The 20,982-nt window shown below is 35.3% G+C and overlaps 1 protein-coding gene across 1 annotated transcript; it reads left to right on the top strand.

Annotated features, from left to right (window-relative positions):
• The first annotated feature begins 16,313 nt into the window (after positions 1-16,313).
• On the top strand, positions 16,314-20,748 carry LOC130425968 (gastrula zinc finger protein XlCGF8.2DB-like). The gene is made up of 2 exons (XM_056752443.1): positions 16,314-16,915; positions 17,882-20,748. Exon 2 carries the CDS (start codon positions 17,884-17,886, stop codon positions 18,802-18,804), a length of 921 nt encoding a protein of 306 aa, XP_056608421.1. The 5' UTR covers positions 16,314-16,915; positions 17,882-17,883; the 3' UTR covers positions 18,805-20,748.
• The last annotated feature ends 234 nt before the right edge of the window (positions 20,749-20,982 follow it).

Here is a 20,982-nt window from a genome sequence, read left to right as displayed (position 1 = left end):
GTGTGGATGAAGGGTATTCTGGTCTGGATATTTAAGGGAAGCTTAAATGTTCTTGGGAATTCTTACTATGATGAACATCATGGTGCTGTGTGTGAGCCTTCAGACACACAGTACTGTGTTTTTTCAGATCGCATCTTTTTCTATTGTCAGGTATGCGTCTTAGACTCGTAGACTAATCTCTGAGGATTTGATGTTTTGTTTTCGAATTCTCTCCATTGAGTTGAATTGTAATTGGCAGGAAACATTTACCTGACTAATAAATTGTCATTGTTTGAAATTGTTCCGCACTATTCTGAATTTATAGACACGTTCTTATTTTATGTATTCAGTAAAAGAGTTATATTGTATCCCGTTACATCCTTGTTACCCCAAACACCCACTCAGGTTAGTAACGGACTAGAATCCTGTCTAGGTGACAAAGACACACCTGCTGAGAATTAAAGAGATCCGGCTAACAACTTGGCATTAGATTAAGTGTACTTAGAGGCTGTTAATGTGAATTTCCGTTAACAACACAAGGGTTATCTGTCTCAGACTCTGATTACAGTAATATTCCAGTTAAGTGTACATGGGAAACCATGGCATGATTATATAAAGCTGCCATTAGAGAAGGTAAGATTGGTCTATTTAATGCCGTGGAGTGGTCATGACCTCTGGCTGAAAATGATTGTTGCTTGTGATAAAGTGTTAATAACCAAAGAAGGTGCGTTTAGCAGTGAGTTGCACGGGGCACCCACCTAAATATTACTGGTCTCTTACCTCTGGCAATGACCAAAACTGGCGAGTTTGTGACGGTGAGGTCCGAGATAAATGGCCGGCGCAAGACTAAGCGACATGAGAATAGGATGAGTGAATATAGTTTAGAGTAAGTAAAGCAGGATAATCAAACATTGACCAAAATTGCAGGTTCATCATCACGCATAATAATCAAATACAAATAATATCATTCAACAAGGTTTCCTTTTAATCTTTTGAAGTCATATAAATGATGTAATGTTAAAATAACATTAACTGTAACAACCCAGAGCGCTAGAAAGACAGATCATGTGCATGCCTTCGCCATGTCACTTGGACCATGCCATTGGGCCAGTGGGTGGTTGGTGGTTCTTCTCACATTTTTCACCACCTTACAAAACCTATGAGTTGTACCAGATTATAAATTAATTTATGCATTGGCATTTTTATACAGGTCTGAATCTCATCAATAAAATTAGGACCAAAACATCCAAAGACAATAAAGAGAAATTCAACAGAAATGTTTTCAAAAATCAGGGCTAAAAATTTATAATCGTTATTTAGGAGACTTACAGGACGCCAATTTCCAACAGAGTAAGCATCTTTTAGCATCGTCAGGTTTAGGAGTAAAAAGAAAGTCATAGAGGGTGAAAGGGTGCCCCATTAAGGCTTTCTAAATACAATTCAAGAATACATGAAGAAAGAATATTTTTTTAACAGAATTCTGAGGTTAAACCGACATTTCACTTATGTAATTAAAACTAATTAATTGCCTTGTACGTTTCACATAAATCCTTAGCATTGATATTGATTTTGCAAAACCATCATTATCAGAAAAAATGTGTGGAGAGTGTCTGGAACAATAAAGGACTTTAAAAAAAGTTTCACAATAATTGGAAATGTATGTGATTATTTAAAAGCTACAATCAGACTATTAATAGAATTAAGATGATTTTTTTGTTTCTCTAATTTAAAAATAATTGCTAGAATTTCCTGTAGCTCAGTGGTAAGAAAAACGTACGGGATGAAGCAATTTAAATCGCTTTGGAGAAAGGAATTTGCACAATGCGTGAATATAAATGAATTACGCTCTCTGTCTTCCATCCACTTTCTTCTGGACCCTACAAAAGCACCCTTTGGTGCTTATAGGGTCTATATATAAGTTTTCTAATGAATTCTAAGGTTCAGTTTCAGGAGGAATACATAAGGCAGACAATTATATAAATAATATCAAGCTCATCTAATTTATTTTGTTTGGATTTTAGAGAGCCAGCTTTAATCAACAATCACCTAATGTCATAAATTAATGAGAAACTTTGATACAATAATCTTTACAATAAACAATAAGCATGACAAAGTCATTGTACCCTGTCATCATTTGTAGTGAATTGGTTTAAAAATAACCTTTCAAGACAGCGCAAACATTCACTTTAGTCTGTGACCACCCTTAAGACTTTTCTGAGAAACCGGGCCTTGAAGTCAATAAATACAATTGATAACATCACTGCAGTTCTGAAGTTTTTAAACAGGTTTCCAGGTATTTAAATTTTGATTTAAATTTTATAAAGAACTGAATGGTTTAAGCCCAAAGTAGGCTACATTTATAAACTTCTGCTACGTTATGAAGCATCTAAACCTTATCATGCTGATCTAAAGAGTGCACAGTATTTGTTGATTTCATAACGAATTATAAAATGTTCCACATGAATCATGTTTACACTCTTGAAAACAAAGATAACTACTAGCTGTAAAGCAGATATAAAACCGTTATCACTCATTTAATTGATTTTCAAATGTAGCACGCGGCAAGTTGTGACTCTGCCCCCCAAAACAAAAGGGGCACGCATACATTCCACTTAAAAAGAAAGGCAAGAGGCGTGAGTAACAAAAATATTTGTTCATTTTATTAATTTTTTTTGCCAAAAGTCATTTAAAACAAAAAACTAACAAAATAAATGTAATAAGTCAAGAAAACTCATCAGATCCCAAAAAGAAAGAAATCAAACAAGAGGCTAACGTCTTTGCTACAGCTTTGATTTAGAACTATTAAGACTAGAACTTGTATACCAATGTGTTAAATGTGTTTACATGCATATGTCTCTCACGCAGATAATTGTTGCTGTTATTCAAAACATTTATGTACATTATTTGTATTTATTAAAATGCAATTACAATCTCAACCGCTAGGTGGCTGAGACATTATAGGAGACAGTTGCTCCTTGGGTAACGCGGTAATGTTGCCATGTTATTGCACGAGAGAGACGGACAGTCTACACCAAACGAGGAAAATTTAGTATTGATTTAGTATGTATCTGTGTTTTCGATTTTGCATGTGTTTTTATTCTTCTACGTTATTTGTTATGTGAAATGTAACATTGAAGCGGAGATCAATCTACGCCACTGTTGTAGTTAGCTTTAAATGTTTGTGTAAACACTGATTCGCTATTAAATAGTTTAAATAATTATTAAATTTATTTTAATATATGTTTATTGCATCTAAAGTTTCATTCATACATCCTTTGTTTTGTAATTTTCCGTATTGTATTTTCTCTGTACATTTTTTATAATTCATAATTTTCTATTATCTTAATTCGTCTAACTTGTGAAAGTGATCTTTTTCCTAATAAAAGCATTATATGTTGACTGTTTGACAACTAGTCTAATCTTGGTCTATGATTAGACGTTTATTCGATTTTCACTCACAGCCGAAATTTAGACTCGTTTTATCCTAGACGTCCAGCCTATGTTTGGACGGCCACTAGACATCTTTGAGAATTACAAAATTGCTTGCCCGGAGGCTTCCTATAGAGAGTATGCACGTGTCGTTACTTTCCCACATGAACAAACAGGAAAGCGCCTGCTTGAGTGGTAAAACTGGGCAAATTTAATTGTAACAGAATCAGGATACACGATTCCGCGCAACATTTGAGTGTCCAAGAACACTGGATTTCATTGTAAGCCATAACGTAGTCGCAAGGATCACCGTCCAGTCCAGCTGCTTATACTTTCAGCAAATGATTGCATGTTTAAGTCCTGTTTTTTTGTTTGTCCAATTGAATCCAGCCATATAACCTAGTTTTACCACTCAAGGGTGTGTCCACGTGGTAAAGTGATGTCAAGGCATACCCTCTATAGAACAAAGTATGAAACAACGTGTGTCAAAAAGTGATTAATTACCCTAATTTATTACCCCCGCCAGGTTTATGATTATGACCTTTGACCGTACATCCTGTGTACATTTATGAACCCTTTGTTGTTGTTCAGGAAAAAAAATATAATGTCCAGACCTCGCTGTCTCACACTCACATCACAAGAGATAAGGAATTGGTTTGAGAATGCTTGGCCTCTGACCGCTTGTGAATGAGAGCAATAAAAGATGAGTTAAAGAAAACAAGCACTGATGTTGATATTTTCCAGATCTAGTTGTTACACATGCCAACCACAATGGTACAATGGCTGCTCCAAAGCCTCCTAAAACCGTCCAAAAGGTTATGTGTATAGCCTAGGATTAGGCTAAAGCCCTGTCCGGGAAACCGCCCCTGAGTGTTCGTCACATCCAAAGGGTTGTACACGTGATGCATAAAGCTAAATTTGTACATTGCATACAATTTAATTTAGATCACATTACATGTACCAATATCGCTTCATTTTAGCCCTTCAAAAAGCAATTGAAGTCTACAATACCCACTACTTGACAAACAATGATGAATTGATAAAAAAAACTTTTTATTTATATCTTTCACCTTCTTGCTGTCGCCGCCCCGAATAAGGGGACGTGTTTACTTCAATATTGTCCATGTTAATTCCAATTAAATCGTGACAAACTATATACAGTATGTTAGGTCTAAGAGTCTAGATTACAGATATAAGCAGTGTTTGACAAATTAAATTATAAAGGAGTCATTTATTTGTTTATGAAAAAAGGGCACATAGAAACTGTAATTTTATATTTTTGTTTCATTCACGTTTCAATTAAAATTTGCACCAAAAAGTGAAAATATTTATAAAATGTGTTTGTGTATGTGTGTGTGTATGTGTTTGTTTTTGGTCTGTGGTGTCTGATGTCATTTCAAGCAACATAGTAACCTTAGGGATCATCCTATAGATAAGCTTTCTCCTAGTGGCAATTTGTCATATTTCATCAAAAATACTTACAGAAACCAGATTACAGCAGACTACTTGTTTAGACCTATGGCTTTTACTTTTTAAAAAAATTTGGCAAAATTTTCTTTTTTTATATTTCATAAAATTAAATAAATATTACAGCACATTTTTTTTTTTCAAAAGAGACCTACCATATGTCTCTACTCCAAAGCATTCAATCGTCACAGCTGTTTAAGTTTGCATAGTGCAATTTTTGTCTTTGCTCAAAATATGGACGGACAGTTAAGGGAAAACAAATTAAAAACAAAAGTCTTTGTCTGGAGAATCTGATTCCATAGGCTTTCTTTAGATCAATGTGACGGACAGAACTGATGCACATACATGACTGAATTATTATTTGATTGAAACTAAGAGAGAACTAATTGTAGACGGTTTAAAACAACCAGAACTTAAATAGAGAACAAAACAAGTTTTAATGCTTGAACTGATGCATTTCTTCCATGCAGACTCCTTTAAAACATTTATGATGATACAGTACAGATTAAAGACACTCACAACTAGAAGAGTAAGAGTTATCTTGGGTTCTTTTCACGGTGAAAGTTTTCAGTCTGGTCCGAGTTCTCGTATGCTTCTTGAGGCTACTCAAAAACCATTCCACACTGAAGTCCTGCAAAAGACTGCCTACACTGATGACATATGAAGGTGTCTTTCCAGTGAACTCTCATGTGTGTCTTGAATTTGTAAAAGTCTTTCCACACTGATCACATGCGTAAGGTTTCTCTCCAGTGTTTATTCACATGTGTGTTTTAAGATTATCGCAAACGGCATGCAAACGGTTTCTCTCCGGTGTGAATTATCATGTGTAGCTTAAGGTCAAGCTTCCCTCTTCAGGTAAGTACAGTGCGCTATATAATCTCCCTACTTCCCCCATTGGGCGAAGTATAGGCATTCCATCCATCACTATCCAGAAATTCTAGCAATCTGGTAATGGACCGGGCGGAGCGGTCTGTTTGAACCAAGTCAAGTACTGGCAGTGTCGCCCCTACTTAGGTGGACCCCTATACTACGACTATTGCCCCATACGTAGTGACTCCCCCGTTGGGTAGTCCCGTATGTTGATTTCTTCTCTCCTGATTCCCTATTGGCAAATCTGTGACCTCCCCTCTGATGGCACACCAACCTGGGCTGGCCCCATACGGCCGGCAATTTTAAGATAAAAGTGGCGATCTTTGAAGAGAACGTGTTAAAATATACTCTGTTTAAATCCCAACCAGGGGCGTACACAGAATTTTGGGAATACAGAGGTCAAAAAACTTACCCAAACAAATTTCTTTTTACCTTCTTGATATACACACGTGCATTTTAAAACATTTGGAGTACAAATTGCATAACAATTGCTAAAACCATCTCTGTCTTTTCATGTTTATCAGTTATGAAAGTAAACACATGATCAATTGATATTTTTATGCAAATACTTACAGATTGAAATACAACCTGTCTTTCATGAAGGCTCATAATGCATTTGAAAGTACATAAAGTTAAGAGGTTTCCATTTTTAATGAACTGCCCCTTTTTTGTGTAGCTGAAGTTGCAGACACTTTTATAATGAAATTGGTCAACATAAAATAATAGAGAAGCAGATTTAAAGAAAGATAATTTGTGATGCATTAGAATTATTTGCAAATCATATAGTTGTTCAAAAGAGTAAATACACCCTATAAACACACCTGATTCAAAGCCACACAGTTTAGCATGAACTAGAGACGGTCTGGTAATGATTTTGTCATGTCAAACTGACATTTAACAAGTTAATGATATGTTTTCAGAGTTTTGTAGTTTGGATTACTGGATATTGCAATCGATTGTTTATTCATCTTTGTTATTTATATGTTGTTGAGCTTCAAGCACGCTTAAAACGAGAGTGCACATTCCCGGGCGCTCTGAAAAGAGGGATAAAGTGACGTTCTGCTTGAATTTTCAGACGCAACATGTGAATGGCCGCTAACCTTTCTGTAATAACAAATCTAACAGTTAGCTACTGTCGCTCTTTTACAGTAGAAACTGAACTCCAGATTGACTTGTGTCAATAGCAACTGTCGCCTTCTTTTATTTGATTGGACAGTAATCCTCGCCATTCTTCATTTGATTGGCCAACTCAATCAGATTGATACAAGATTGCTGTTAAACAGCTGAGGAAGATCCGATCTGAGATCAGTTATATGAGTCTTTACTAAATTGGCAGTACTAAAAACAATAATTCAGAACAAAACTACAGAGGTCTGGATCTTGGGGACCTCAATGGTGGCTACAGCCGAGATCACAACCTACAATCATTTGTTTTATAATTAACCACATTACTGTCATGATGTTTCAGTGGTTTCGAGACAATATATCAAGCATAAATCAAGACTCAACGTTAAAGATTTCAGATACAAAATTCATCAGATGTGATCAGATGTCATCAGATGTGAAATAACACTCTATAATCGTCATTAATTGAATATAGATCAATCCTCATTAGAGTAACACAAGTCAATAGCATTGAATTATGTTTTTCTTTGTCTTTTGTAATTTTATTAACATTTATAAAGCTGCTGTTACTATAAAAGCACAAAGCGCAGTACAGCAGAAACTATGCTGCAAAAAATTGGCGGGTAAAAGAATGTTTCAACTAAAACCAACCGACTGTGTCTCATTTAGTCAAGTAAAGAACATATTGATATTCATGTTATTATTCACCATGAGTACATGATTAATGCAATTCTAGTGAATCTGTACCAGATCATATACTATACAAAGTTATGATCATTCATGTATTTTACTGCATTTATTTATAGTGCTAATCTTCTGCTTTTATGATCTACCAATAACCACACAATTCATTAAACTAGATTCTATCTAGAAAATAATAACAAATAAAATCAGAAAGCAACCTCTGTGTTCTTCAGTCCCTCAGTTTGTGTTCTGTGTAGTTCTGGATCTCTCGTGTTCTCAAGCTTCTCTTCCAGTAACTCCAACAACAGTGTGAAGATTTCAGTTCTTACACCTGAAGTGATTCTTCTGCTTGTTGGTTTCTGGTATTTATTGGTGGATTGATGTAGGAGGAGCTTCACTGAAGGTGTCAATCACTGTTTGTGTGAACTGGAGATGTTAGAGAGACATTGTCAGTAACTCAAATCAGCATTATTTAACATCTCTAAAAAACAATTGACAAAGGTGCTGTACTAGTATTCTTTAGACTGTTCATTTCTCATTTTATGGAGATTGACTGTATATGTGGTGTGAAACTTTGGGTAGACACGTTTAAATATTGACTTCTCTTTAAAACACACACACACACACTCTCTCTCTCTCTCTCTCTCTCAATAGGTTTTGTTCTGGCTTAATTAAAACTAGTATCTTTAATAAGAGCTTATTGTATTATTGACTATTATTGTATTATTGATTAAAGCGTTAGCTAAATGTCTAACAGTAAATACACATCGATTGGATTAATTTATAATCAAAAGGTTAACAATTTGATTAAAAAATGATTTGAAATGAAACAATCTCTGAACAATTAAATTCTGTCTTACTTCAATGTCAAACGAATTCAAAAGAATTTCAGTTCAATTTGATGCATTCAGCAACTCAGTTAAACAACTCAATAACTATAAATGCACTTTGATATGACTCATTAAAACCTGACCCCAATCTATTTTAAGCAGTTCAAACAGACAAGACCTTTGAGAGAAGACACAGGGTTAAATAACTTTTCATGTAACTGACTGAATCATATTCAAAATTACAGCTTAATGTTTAAGCTTTTAAAATAGAAATCAAATTCTTTATTTGCCTTTTCAAACACTAACATTTGTTTTGTGAGGAAATCTACACAAGATATCAGCATAATGAAGAAGGTGAAATAGGAACTATAAGCCTGAATAATAACAGCTGTTAACACTGATGTGTCTGTTATACTGAAACAAAAGAAAACACTCATGATCATCATCAGAACACTGAATGATCTATTAACACTAATAGATGTGTTTTCAGTGTTAGGCTAATGTCTAACGCTGGATGTATTAAATGAAGTAATTTACAGAATAATAAAATGTTTCGTGTGTGATGTTTCATCTGCACAGATTGAAGTTATTTAATCAGTTAAAATCACAACGCTTTGTGTGCGCACACACATACTCAAACCGCTGTACTCGGTAATAAAACCATTAAATACAATCCATCTATTCATAAAACACTTCCTAATGCATCCATAACACTGTGAACAATAATATTACTGCATATCATTGTCTTAATCAAACTTTTCGGCCCTTTTACAGACATATAGTGAGAAAGCACCGCTAACTGCTTACCTCTCCTCAGCAGACTCAGAGCGAGCGGGCAGCGCGAGCTCACCAGAAGTGACGTCACCACGCAATACAGATACAAAACTCTTTTCCCAGAACAGCAAAAATAAGATACAAAACAAAATTTTAATGTTTTCGTGGACAAATTATTACTAAGTAAATAAGTAAAAATTGTAAGAAAGGATGATTAGTGAAAAACATTAATATTTCGGGTCTTTACTCATTTATATCCGTCACACGGTCACAGTAACACAAAAGTTTCGTGAAAGATACTGTATTGGGTTTTACACATTGATGTTTCTCATATGTTTGCTTCAATCGGTTTCCATAGACTGTCCTCACTTACATCCTATCTGAAATGGACACATTCAATGTTAAAAAGGGTCAAATCAAAATTAATATTCAATATTTGTTCAAACTGAATAAACATAGAGATTAGAAAAAGTAAAGAAATAAGTTTGATCACATTTGTGGTTCAAAATGACCTTTACACCTTATTGATAGTTTGTGCTTAATCTGTTTGGTACATAATGTGACCTGATCATAGTTTAGAACCTAAATTAAACTCACTTCAACACATAATGCGTTCAGTGTTACTACAGGGAATGAGTCACTTTGTGCTTAAATTCTGTCTGTAGTGATATAAAGTCAAGATGACAAAATTGTTTTCCTCAATACAACATTTTTATTGTAGAGATAGAACATTCAGATGTGATGCACAGAATTTACTGCAGTACGCTTGAATCCATCATTCATAGTACACTTGTGGTACTGTGCTCTTTACATTAAATGATTGACAAAGAGAAATAAGAAGTATCTTTAAAATGCAAATGATTTAAGATCGAAAATACAACTTTAGATATTTATAAATTATAAATAGAAGTGTAGTTTACGCCTGAGGACGTAAATCCTGAACACCTCTCCTGAAGGTTTTTTCTCGATTGGAGTTTTGGGTTCCTCGCAATCATTTGTACACTGTTTTGCACTATTTGCCTCTTAGGGGGGGGCTGCTTTAGAATTCAAACTTAAAGTTTTACATAATTAATATTACATAAAGGAATATATAGTCTGTTTAATATATGACCTGTGTTTCTCTCTCCTTTATCTTAAATGTGTGCTTTCACTGTGCTTGCATGCATGCGCGTCTGTGTGTGTCAATCTATGTGTGTTAGTACGCGTGCATATTGTGTGTGTGGATCGTTTGTATTTCGGCATGTTTATCTTCTGTGTTTTCACCTTTTTCTTGTTTTTACAGGTAAATTACTTTAATTGATCTGCTTATAGTCAATATATCTCATATTCAGCTGCTTAGTAACAATGAAAATTGTAGAAAACGGTAAATACATAAAGTTGAGTTTGAGTAGATAAAAATCAATAACATTTTGTAAAGCTGTACACAAATGCTGTATGGACACAAATAAAAGCTTATTGTATTGTTTTGGATTGTCTTAGATAAATGACATGGACCTTGTCACTGTGCCTGTAAACACTTTGTGCCGCATGCAGTGACAGTTTTACCAGTAAAATGGTTCTAGACAAGCAAGCTGCTCTGAGATTTGAACTTGCGTCCTGTTTCTGCCAACGGTTTGAGTCCTCAGCTAGGCCTATCTTTGTTTGCATCTGTACTGCAGGTCTGCCTGAGCTCACTTTTATATGTTGAGAAGTACTGGGTAACTTTGCTTCAAGAACTGCAATCCTTTGTAGAAGTATGTAGCAGTTTGAGCAGCAGGTGGTTTTTGATCCAGGCATTTTCACAGCAGTTTAAGTATGTGCAGCGGAGTTATCCTTAAGAATTTCAATTGTCGGCATAAGCTTGTAGACAACTATCCTAAAAGTATTTCCCAGAGTCTTTGGTTTTAGTTCCTAAATGTTTAGTCTGAGCACTGTACTGAACTGCTGGTGTATAAATTAGATAAAGCATAAAAGCAGAAGTGCAAATCATGGAGCGCTAGTTTAGTGTGTCCGAACAGTCGCAAAGCCGGATGTTCTCCTACACAGCGAGAATGAGAGACAGATCACGGCCATCAATGTGCTACGTTTGAAAAGTTTAAATGTGTTTATTAGTTCACATCATTTGGGTGTATTAATCTAGATTAAAATGGCTCATTTGAATTCTGCCGAAGGCATTCAGAATATGTGTGCTACCGAAATAATGACTAAAAGTAAGTTTTGAGATCGGGTTTTCTCAAGCCAGGTGGCGCATTAGACCAGGGGCTCCTCCCCTGTTTCCAAAATGCATCACAAACTGCTTGAGAAAGCGGTTCTACTATGATAATTTGTGATGAAAATTAAATTATGTTCAATAAGATGTACTGGTGTTTACTTCTGCATTAACTAAGGGATGCTTTGCGTTTAGGTGGTACTTGAGACTGGAAGAGCTCCTATAGTACTGTGGCGGGGGAAATATGCCACCGCCTTGTGAGGGAAATGTTCTGCACTATACTAAGGAAGACTGAGTGAGCAACAGGATCCTAGTCCCCCCACCCAATGCTTTTAGTCTACGTACAACTAATTAAACTAGTTGTGTGGTTTCTATCGTGTTGCAATGTGTAATGCTCAAGAGTCGGCGATGTGGGCTTCAGGATTTACTCAATGCACGGAGGCCACCTGAAGTGTGTGTGTAGAAAACTCAGGGGTTAAACCTAGCGTACTACAAAACCCACCCTCCCCGGATCTAACAGGATAGGTAAGACGCCCCCACTCCTTAGTATAAGTGACTCACAAATAAACAAACAGTTTTAGCTTAACTAACAAAAAAATTACATTTATTTTTTTACTGCATTAAATAAAATGCTTCTCTTTTCTTTGTTTTCACAGGAAGTATGAAACAATTTTAAATGCAGATGAATCAAAATTAAATAAAAATGTGGAAAATAATAAAAGGAGAAGAAAACTGATTTGTTTCAGTTTCAATTCAATTTGAACACATTCAGAATCAGGATCACTTTAGAAAGATTCACAATTGTAAATAGATTGAAACAGTTCACTTGAAAGTTCAACAGTTCACTCCAATTTGACTCAAAGATTCAAATTCGATTCAAAACTCCAGGAAAAAGGAATGAAAAAGTTATACTCTGTCCGTTTGAGTTCACGAGCACCAAAAAAAGAAAGTTTATGAATCCACTTTTCAGGAAAAATTCACTTATAACGGCTCCATCAAAATGACTGTACGATTGAACTGTTTAGTTTAGATGACTCACTGACAGAAAATGGCAATGTTATTCTGCTTAGCAGTATTCAGTAGGAAAACAGGAAAAACAATGTACATCACCACTCTTGGTTTGTGGATGAGGAGCTGAATGATGTCCAATGGATGGCAGGTTGTCTCTTCACTCACTTAACTCTCAGCGATTGTGCTCGCGATACTGACGTCAGCAGCTTGATTCAACGAGGCTGCAATCCCAGCTGATGGAGTCTCAAATGAGAAGACTAACAACACACGCACGCACGCACGGCCCTATCAGACGACTCAATCAGTATCAGCATTCACTGTCTCATATTCGTTTTAGAAAAATGAAACAAAAACTGTTTTAAACAAAGAAAACGTGAGAGTATTCACTCCTACACGAGACTGAAACTTTATGAAACTAACAGGCCTTTCTGCCCAGCTTCACCCGCAAAAGAAATGGCAGAAAACTCTTTTTTAAAACTCAATTCAACAAACTTCTTCACATAAACAAAGACTCCGCGGCAACGTTATACATCTCTGGTTGATGTCACGGGTCTAAAAATAACTTTTCACGAACTCAACAATCCGCTCTCAGCTCACAGCTGCTTCACTCACTCCACGTGCTAACTCTCCATCTCTCTTCGCGCAATACGTCAAAACCAAAATTGGCGGCGCCCGTCAAGCGTCAAAATAGAAGTCTTCACAATTTGTCAAAATAAAAGTCTTCATAATCATTCACAAATTTGTAGATCCCCTACAGTACATTTACATTTAGTCATTTAGCAGACGCTTTTATCCAAAGCGACTTACAAAGAGTTAGGGAGCAACAACCGATATGTCATACAGGAGCCATAATACATTAGGTGCCAATATAAAGTTACTGGTTTCAACTAAAGCTAGACCACTACCTGTTGAGAGAAAGTTTGTTTTTTATTTTTTTAAACTAACTGTATGTAAACCAATTCCGTACAGTAAACCAATTCCACATTGCACAAGGTGCAAACAACCTTAGTCTTGTCGAGGTTTCCATTGGGAAGCTTCTTAAAAATAAACTTTCCCAGAAGCAAACCCGGCGGTTTCATAGCTGCATCCATGTTTGCATGTCACGTTTGATTTGGTGATTTCACAGTAACGTTGTGTTACATTAACGCAGATAACGGCCCACCATTAATTATTAAACACTGTACACAATTGACTGTGTGTTTTAGACTAAAATCAGTATCAAATATTTTCATAAAAGTTTCTGTCATAGCATCTTATCGTCAGTTTTGTTTAGTATATTTAGAGAAACACATAAGGCATTGTTGTGCTTCGAATTTATTTAATTATGCAATAGATGTGCAGTTAATTAAAGTTAATACAAACGTTGTTCTATTTTCAGTAATTTATATTTTTATAACTATGGTGTTAACTATAATTATGTGCTCAATAATGTTTCAAGCATGTTGTTTTTGCACTTAATTATCATCAAACAATACAGTTAAATCACTGGCATTAATTAATAATTAAATATATGTCACTTAAAACTGTTGTAACAGAAAGAGATACAAAAGTAACAGTCAGCGTGGGACTGGGACGGTCCGAGGGGAAGTACAGCTTGACTGGTACTAAATTAATTAAGATATATTACAATTTTTACACTTAATCTACAGCATCACGTACACTGTAATTGTGAGAAATTTACAGAGCTTTCACTGTAAAAAAAATCCTGTAAAATTTACAGTAAATTACTGGCAGCAGGGTTGCCAGCCAGTTACTGTAAATTTTACAGCCACAGTACTGTAATTTAATTTACAGGCATTTTCTGTCATTGCATAATACAGTATTTTTTACAGCCAATTGCTTGATTTTAATTTACTGTATTTAGAAGAAATACATAATCACTGTATATCCAGTATGTTATGCATACTGGATATACAGTGTTTATTTATTTTCTAATTGATACAAAAAATACATTACAGACAAATTTTGTACCTTGATGTACATGAAATATTTTTATTCAGTTACAACTTCATAGTAGCCAACATGGCTCTTTAAACAAGGAATGTTTAAACATTCATGTTTAAACAACACGTTAACCAACATAACCATCATGTAACAACATCGCAAAACAAAGCCCAAGTGAGTCTGTAAAACGGTCCACATCTTGATCCATCAGAGCACAACAAGTAGCTAGAACTATGGAAAAGAGAATAATGTTAGATATTTATAGTCAGAGGAAAAACAGAGGACAACATATACAGTCAGAGACAGTGAATATTAAAATTATGTAATTCAATGATGAGATCTGTGTGTGTGTGTGTGTGCGCTTAGAGACAGTCCTGCTCTAACGATGAGGGTGTCGTAACGACGTTTGCTCAAGCTCTCATCTGGCCTCCGTTACATAAACTGTATATCTAGCTGGTTACGTACATTAATCACTTTACCGGGCTATCCTCCGTGAACATCCACTTACCTCAAGCTTTAGCGACTCGTTTTAATTTGGGCGCTCGATTTAACGGATAACTGCATTTGCACATTTGAGTTACACCAGAAAATAATCACGACCTAGTGTGGTTATCAATACTAAATTCCCGTGAATCCCAACAGTCGAAGCATGTAACTTTTACCGAGTCTACGGCGGGCGCGATGTTCAACATTAAAAAAACAACCGTCAACTTACTAATACAATGAACTGTAGCTCGTCACATACCGACTTCGCTCCTGATTTGTACAAAAACTCTAAATAACATGACAAACTTCTGTCCTCAGGTGCTATAGCGACGGAGAATGTTTGAAATCTTACCGCGACGGCGCTGCTGAAACCCCGTCAGACTCCTTCGGTCCCCGCGGATGGAGGTTGAATCCGGGGTTACCAATATGAACCGCAAATGTATATACTTCTATAAAACATTACCAGTATGATAGTTACCAAATATGGAAAAAAATCGTAATGAGTCACTTACCACAGGTGTGAATCAATCATTTTGCGCACTACCCCAATCTCGACTGTTGAAGATTATCCCGCCATTGTAGATTTGAAATTTACAGCAATATTCTGTACATATGAGTTAATCCATCACGTGACCCCAGAATGCATTGCACTTTACAGCAATATTCTGTATTATTTAAAAAGCAGTCAGCTTCTGTAAACTAACGCTGTTGTTTTTACAGCAATTCGTTACAGTGTTTCACAATGCATAATATTACTATATTACAAAAAGCTATATAACTGTTATTTCAAGACTTGGGAGGATAGTCATTATGAATGTAATATTACATTATAACGTACTGTTATATAAGGTGTTTTACAGCGGATCTGTTTCAGTAGCCTATATATTCCACACCTGGTACAATAAACAATTATTAATCTCTATTGCGTATTTTAGGTTTACAGCATGTTTTGGGATTTTGTTATTTATATTAAAGCTTAATATATTGTTTGTTTAGGTATTTTTGTACCTATGTGTGAGCTATATAAATGAAATAAACAATTAAAAGTTAATACATAATACAGGGAGTATTCCATTGGCTTGGGGACTGAAGTTTATTTAAACAACATTAATACTTATGAAAATGTTTATGAAAAACAGAAGGTTTTCGAATTATTTGACTTATTTCATTTGACTTAAGTCAAATTTTAAAATTAATGTAAAGGCCTACCTCTTAATGTTTTTTAAAAGATAAGATGGGATAGCAAACCAAACAGAGTCTTAGATAATAGATTAAATATGCCATTTAAGTTTAAGAACACCGATCATATTAAAGCCCACATTCTTCATTGTCTTATACTTTTTTAACATTTATTTTATTCATTATTTTCATCTTACTTGTAATGGAAAACCAGGATAAATTAACCATGAAATACTATATTTTTTGTTATATCCTTCAAAATTGCAATGTCCCTCTGCAGCCTTTGAACTGTTCTAATATCATCATCTAATATTCATTTTATATTAAAATGATATACTCTTATATAATGCTTAAGTGCTGTTTTGAAAACTAAAACCATAATTTTTGCAAGATTTTAGTATGTACAGAGGTTTAGCTAGCTCTGGAACAAGATAACGTACCTTCAGATTATTCATACAACAAGATATGGTGATAACACTTTTTTGATCAGGCGTTTAAACCAGCTGCCAATCGGGGTCCTGAAGAGGTCCGAATTCAAAGCGGAATTCGACGCCTCACGACAACAGAAAGGAGGAGAATTGGGACGCAGCATTTTTACTACGAAATCTTACATTTCCGACGTATTTGTGAAACCAGAGGAAAGTTTTCAGAAAGGTCTGTTTTTACGTGCAAATTACTCGGAATGAACTTATATATTTACGAATGTTTTATGCACGAGGCCAATGTCTCTAACATCTCCAGTTCACACAAACAGTGATTGACACCTTCAGTGAAGCTCCTCCTACATCAATCCACCAATAAATACCAGAAACCAACAAGCAGAAGAATCACTTCAGGTGTAAGAACTGAAATCTTCACACTGTTGTTGGAGTTACTGGAAGAGAAGCTTGAGAACACGAGAGATCCAGAACTACACAGAACACAAACTGAGGGACTGAAGAACACAGAGGTTGGTTTCTGATTTTATTTGTTATTATTTTCTAGATAGAATCTAGTTTAATGAATTGTGTGGTTATTGGTAGACCATTGAAGCAGAAGTTTAGCACTATAAATAAATGCAGTAAAATACATGAATGATCATAACTTTGTATAGTATATAATCTGGTATAGATTCAGTAGAATTGCATTAATCATGTAGCAGTAGAGTGACCAGATCACACATCCTGCTTTAAGTTGTACAGCACAACATTTTGACCTTTTGTTCCACATTTTCATCAATTTGTTGCTTTTTAATAGTCATGGTGAATAATAACATGAATATGTTCTTTACTTGACTACATGAGACGCAGTCTGTTGGTTTTAGTTGTCAAACATTCTTTTACATTACTTCTTTGCAGCATAGTTTCTGCTGTACTGTACTTTGTTCTTTTAAAGTGACAGCAGCTTAACAAATCACAGTCTAAATACAGTTTTAAATGTTCATAAAACAACAAAAGACAAAGAAAACATCACTTGTGCTCTTGACTGGTGTAACTCAAATAAAGATTGATCTATATTCAATTTATACAGTGAAGATTATACACTGTTACTTCACATCTGATGTCTTTAAATTTTGTACCTGAAAATCTTTAATGTTGAGTCTTGATTTATACTTTATTCATTCTCTCTAAACCACTGAAACATCATGGCAGTAATGATTTTTATTATAAAACACATAATGACAAAAATGATTATAGTAAACATACATTTTCTCTCTGACTTGCACAATTTTTTTAATCACATTATTGCTTTTTCTGCTGAAAATCTCATTTTATGTTTTAATTTGAACAGAGTAAAATTTGAATATTCTCTTCAAGGGTGGCAACTTTAATCCAAGCAATTCTCACTGCACTGAATTAAACTAAAATCTTGTCCTGTGCTGTTGTTTTGTACAATTGTAAAACTGTGTTTAACAGATCGTTTTTTTTCACTTCAGATATGATGGAAGTGAATAAGGACAGTCAAGATGAAGTAAAAGATGAGAAACATCAACATGCACAAAAATTCCAGAAAGTTTCACAGAAAAAAGCTCTGAGAACAGGAGACAAAAAGAGCGATAAGCACCAGACCAGAGTGAAAGCATTTGCATGCCTAAAGTGTGGAAAGAGTTTTACAAAAACAAGTCACCTTAAGACACATATGAGAATTCACACTGGAGAGAAACCTCACGGATGTCTACAGTGTGGAAAGAGTTTTACACATTCAGGAAGCCTTCAGTCACACATGAGAATTCACACCGGAGAAAAACCTCACGGATGTCTAGAGTGTGGAAAGACTTTTACACATACAAGTCATCTTAAAACACACCTGAGAATTCACACTGGAGAGAAACCTCACGCATGTCTACAGTGTGGAAAGAGTTTTAGACAAACAGGAAGCCTTCAGTCACACATGAGAATTCACACTGGAGAGAAACCTCACTCATGTCTACAGTGTGGAAAGAGTTTTACAAACACAAGTAACCTTACGACCCACATGAGAATTCACACTGGAGAGAAACCTCACGCATGTCTACAGTGTGGAAAGACTTTTACAAACACAAGTAACCTTACGACCCACATGCGAATTCACACTGGAGAGAAACCTCACGCATGTCTACAGTGTGGAAAGAGTTTTACAAACACAGGTGACCTTAAGAATCACATGAGAATTCACACTGGAGAGAAACCTCACGCATGTCTACTGTGTGGAAAGAGTTTTATACATACAAATAGCCTTAAAACACACATGAGAATTCACACCGGAGAGAAACCTCACGCATGTCTACTGTGTGGAAAGACATTTACACAAACAGGACACCTTAAGACACACATGAGAATTCACACTGGAGAGAAACCTCATGCATGTCAACAGTGTTGATAGATCTGGATAGAAACATAAAGTTGTTTCTTGTTTTATTTCATTTTATTATTCTATTTCATTTATCCCATTTATTACAATAGTCATCTATCATATGTATTCGTTCATATATTTTATTATTCACTTCTATTCGTATTATTTGCTCCTTACTTTCCTTTTGTTTAACCTCGTTGAGAGTTGTATTGTGTCTTATGCTGATATGAGTATCTGTTGGTCTCCATCTCAAGGTTCATAATAATTTTATAAGACAATGTTTTGATACTGTAATCTTGAATGGTTAAAATCAAATATTGAATCTGTTTCTAGTCAGACGAAGTTTGACAGATCTTGACTGAGCATCAACACACAACTGAGATTATTCAAGAAATCATTTGTCTGTCTATTTAACATCACTTCGTCTCCTGCCTGCTGTTCTTCCCTTCAGCTCTATATCTCCCTGGTGGTTGGGTTAAAGGATTGACTCACAACGGAGTTGATAATTCCAGGTTTAATTTGTTCTTGACGGAGAGAGATCTAGTGAAGCTGGACTCAAAGCTAAGATCTACAAGTCATGTCTCATATTTGGATCTATCAGTGTGGAAAGAGTTTTACAAACACAAGTAGCCTTACGACCCACATGCGAATTCACACAACGAGGGGACAAACAGTGAAAACAAAACACTTCCCATGAGGGGACAAAACAAACAAAACCCAAAAAATCTTACAAAATTACCTCATTATTACAGGTCAGACACAGGGTGAGATACAAAACACTATGCAGGATGTAAGAAAGATTCAATTTCAGACAAGAACAAAGCAAATTGAACCAACACAGGACAGAAAACACAAGGCCATTAAATAGGGAAACTAACAAGGCATAATAACAATGGACTGATTTGGGGAATCAGACACTGACGGGATTCTAATGAGGGCTAAGAGAGCACATGGCATATTAAAGGAAAATAAAATGGATATTATTTAGCAAGACAGAAATAAAGACAATTATTAAAGGTGCAACTATCAGCAAATGGCAAGATAAATGGAACAAGGAAAACCAGGGAGAACATTTGATAAAATCCAGAAGGAAGTAGAAAAGATGAGGATAGGGGGCAAAGAACTAAAGAGGAATATACAATATCAAGATTAAGACTGGGCCATACAAGCAGAGCCAATCCAGCCCAGGCCTTTAAGCAGAATTTTATTTGGGGTTCCCCTATGGCCCCAATACAACCCACTTTTGTCAATGTTTGATTACTTGCATGCACACATTAGGTCTAACACACCCTAATTCTAGAAGTTGTAGCTGTGTTTGGCATGTAGGAATGTTATAAAAACAAAAACACTTAAACCGTGCATTAAAAGGTTACATGAGTGTCAAAACATTTGATCGTTTTTATTACATCCAATTGTAGGGGAACTGCCCTTTAAATGATGAGCACAGACCATAATAAGGTGGTGGATGCATTTAAATTCAATGCCTTTAACTATTTGCAAATGTTTTATTAAAAAAATATTTTTTTAACTTAACCATGACCTATAGACCCCCTTTTAAAACCCCACAGCCCTTGAACTGTGGTAAGTTACCACTCTGGTAAAGAGGATAACATTATGATGTACATCTCCCTCCTAAAACGTGTTTGAAGGATACATCATGATATATACTGTATGTTTTTCTATTAAAAAAATTAAAAGGCTCTCTGCGCAAATAAATCCTAATATTCTGGGCCAGAAATATAACTGTAGCGAGCGCAGGTCCGATTAAAATATATAGTAGCAACCAAGAAAGGGGACGGTCTAAAAAAAGGTTATAACATGTGAAACCTGATTGGCGGAAACTGAAAAACAACATGATTTCTGTATGAAGTATGCAGTCAGATGTGTGTTTGTCCGATCACTTCAGATGAACTCTAAATATCTCACTTTGCCCGCTCGAGCAAATAAAGATTGAACACTTAGCATCTGGAACCCTTGTCTCTGAGATTTCTTTCTACATTGGAAGGTGGATCCTCTTCAACAATCTCAACATGAAACTTCAGTTTTTTATTTTACAAATACTTTAAAAGTTTAATTATTAAAATCCAAATTCTCTCAAGTTTTGCCACTTATCTATATTCATATGATCTAGACACAGGGAAAGTAAAAACAACCAAACTATGGACGTGTACAGGTACAAACTGTTCAAACGTTTTATAACGCGAT

Source organism: Triplophysa dalaica, chromosome 7 (genome assembly GCF_015846415.1).
Source record: "Triplophysa dalaica isolate WHDGS20190420 chromosome 7, ASM1584641v1, whole genome shotgun sequence".
In the NCBI taxonomy this organism is placed as follows: domain Eukaryota; kingdom Metazoa; phylum Chordata; class Actinopteri; order Cypriniformes; family Nemacheilidae; genus Triplophysa; species Triplophysa dalaica.
The sequence above is the reverse complement of the archived record's forward strand: the minus strand, read 5'-3'. Positions and strand labels throughout refer to the sequence as shown.

Bases quoted from the DNA above. Each gene is read 5' to 3' on its own strand.
- LOC130425968 (XM_056752443.1), top strand. From the start codon at position 17,884: ATGATGGAAGTGAATAAGGACAGTCAAGATGAAGTAAAAGATGAGAAA.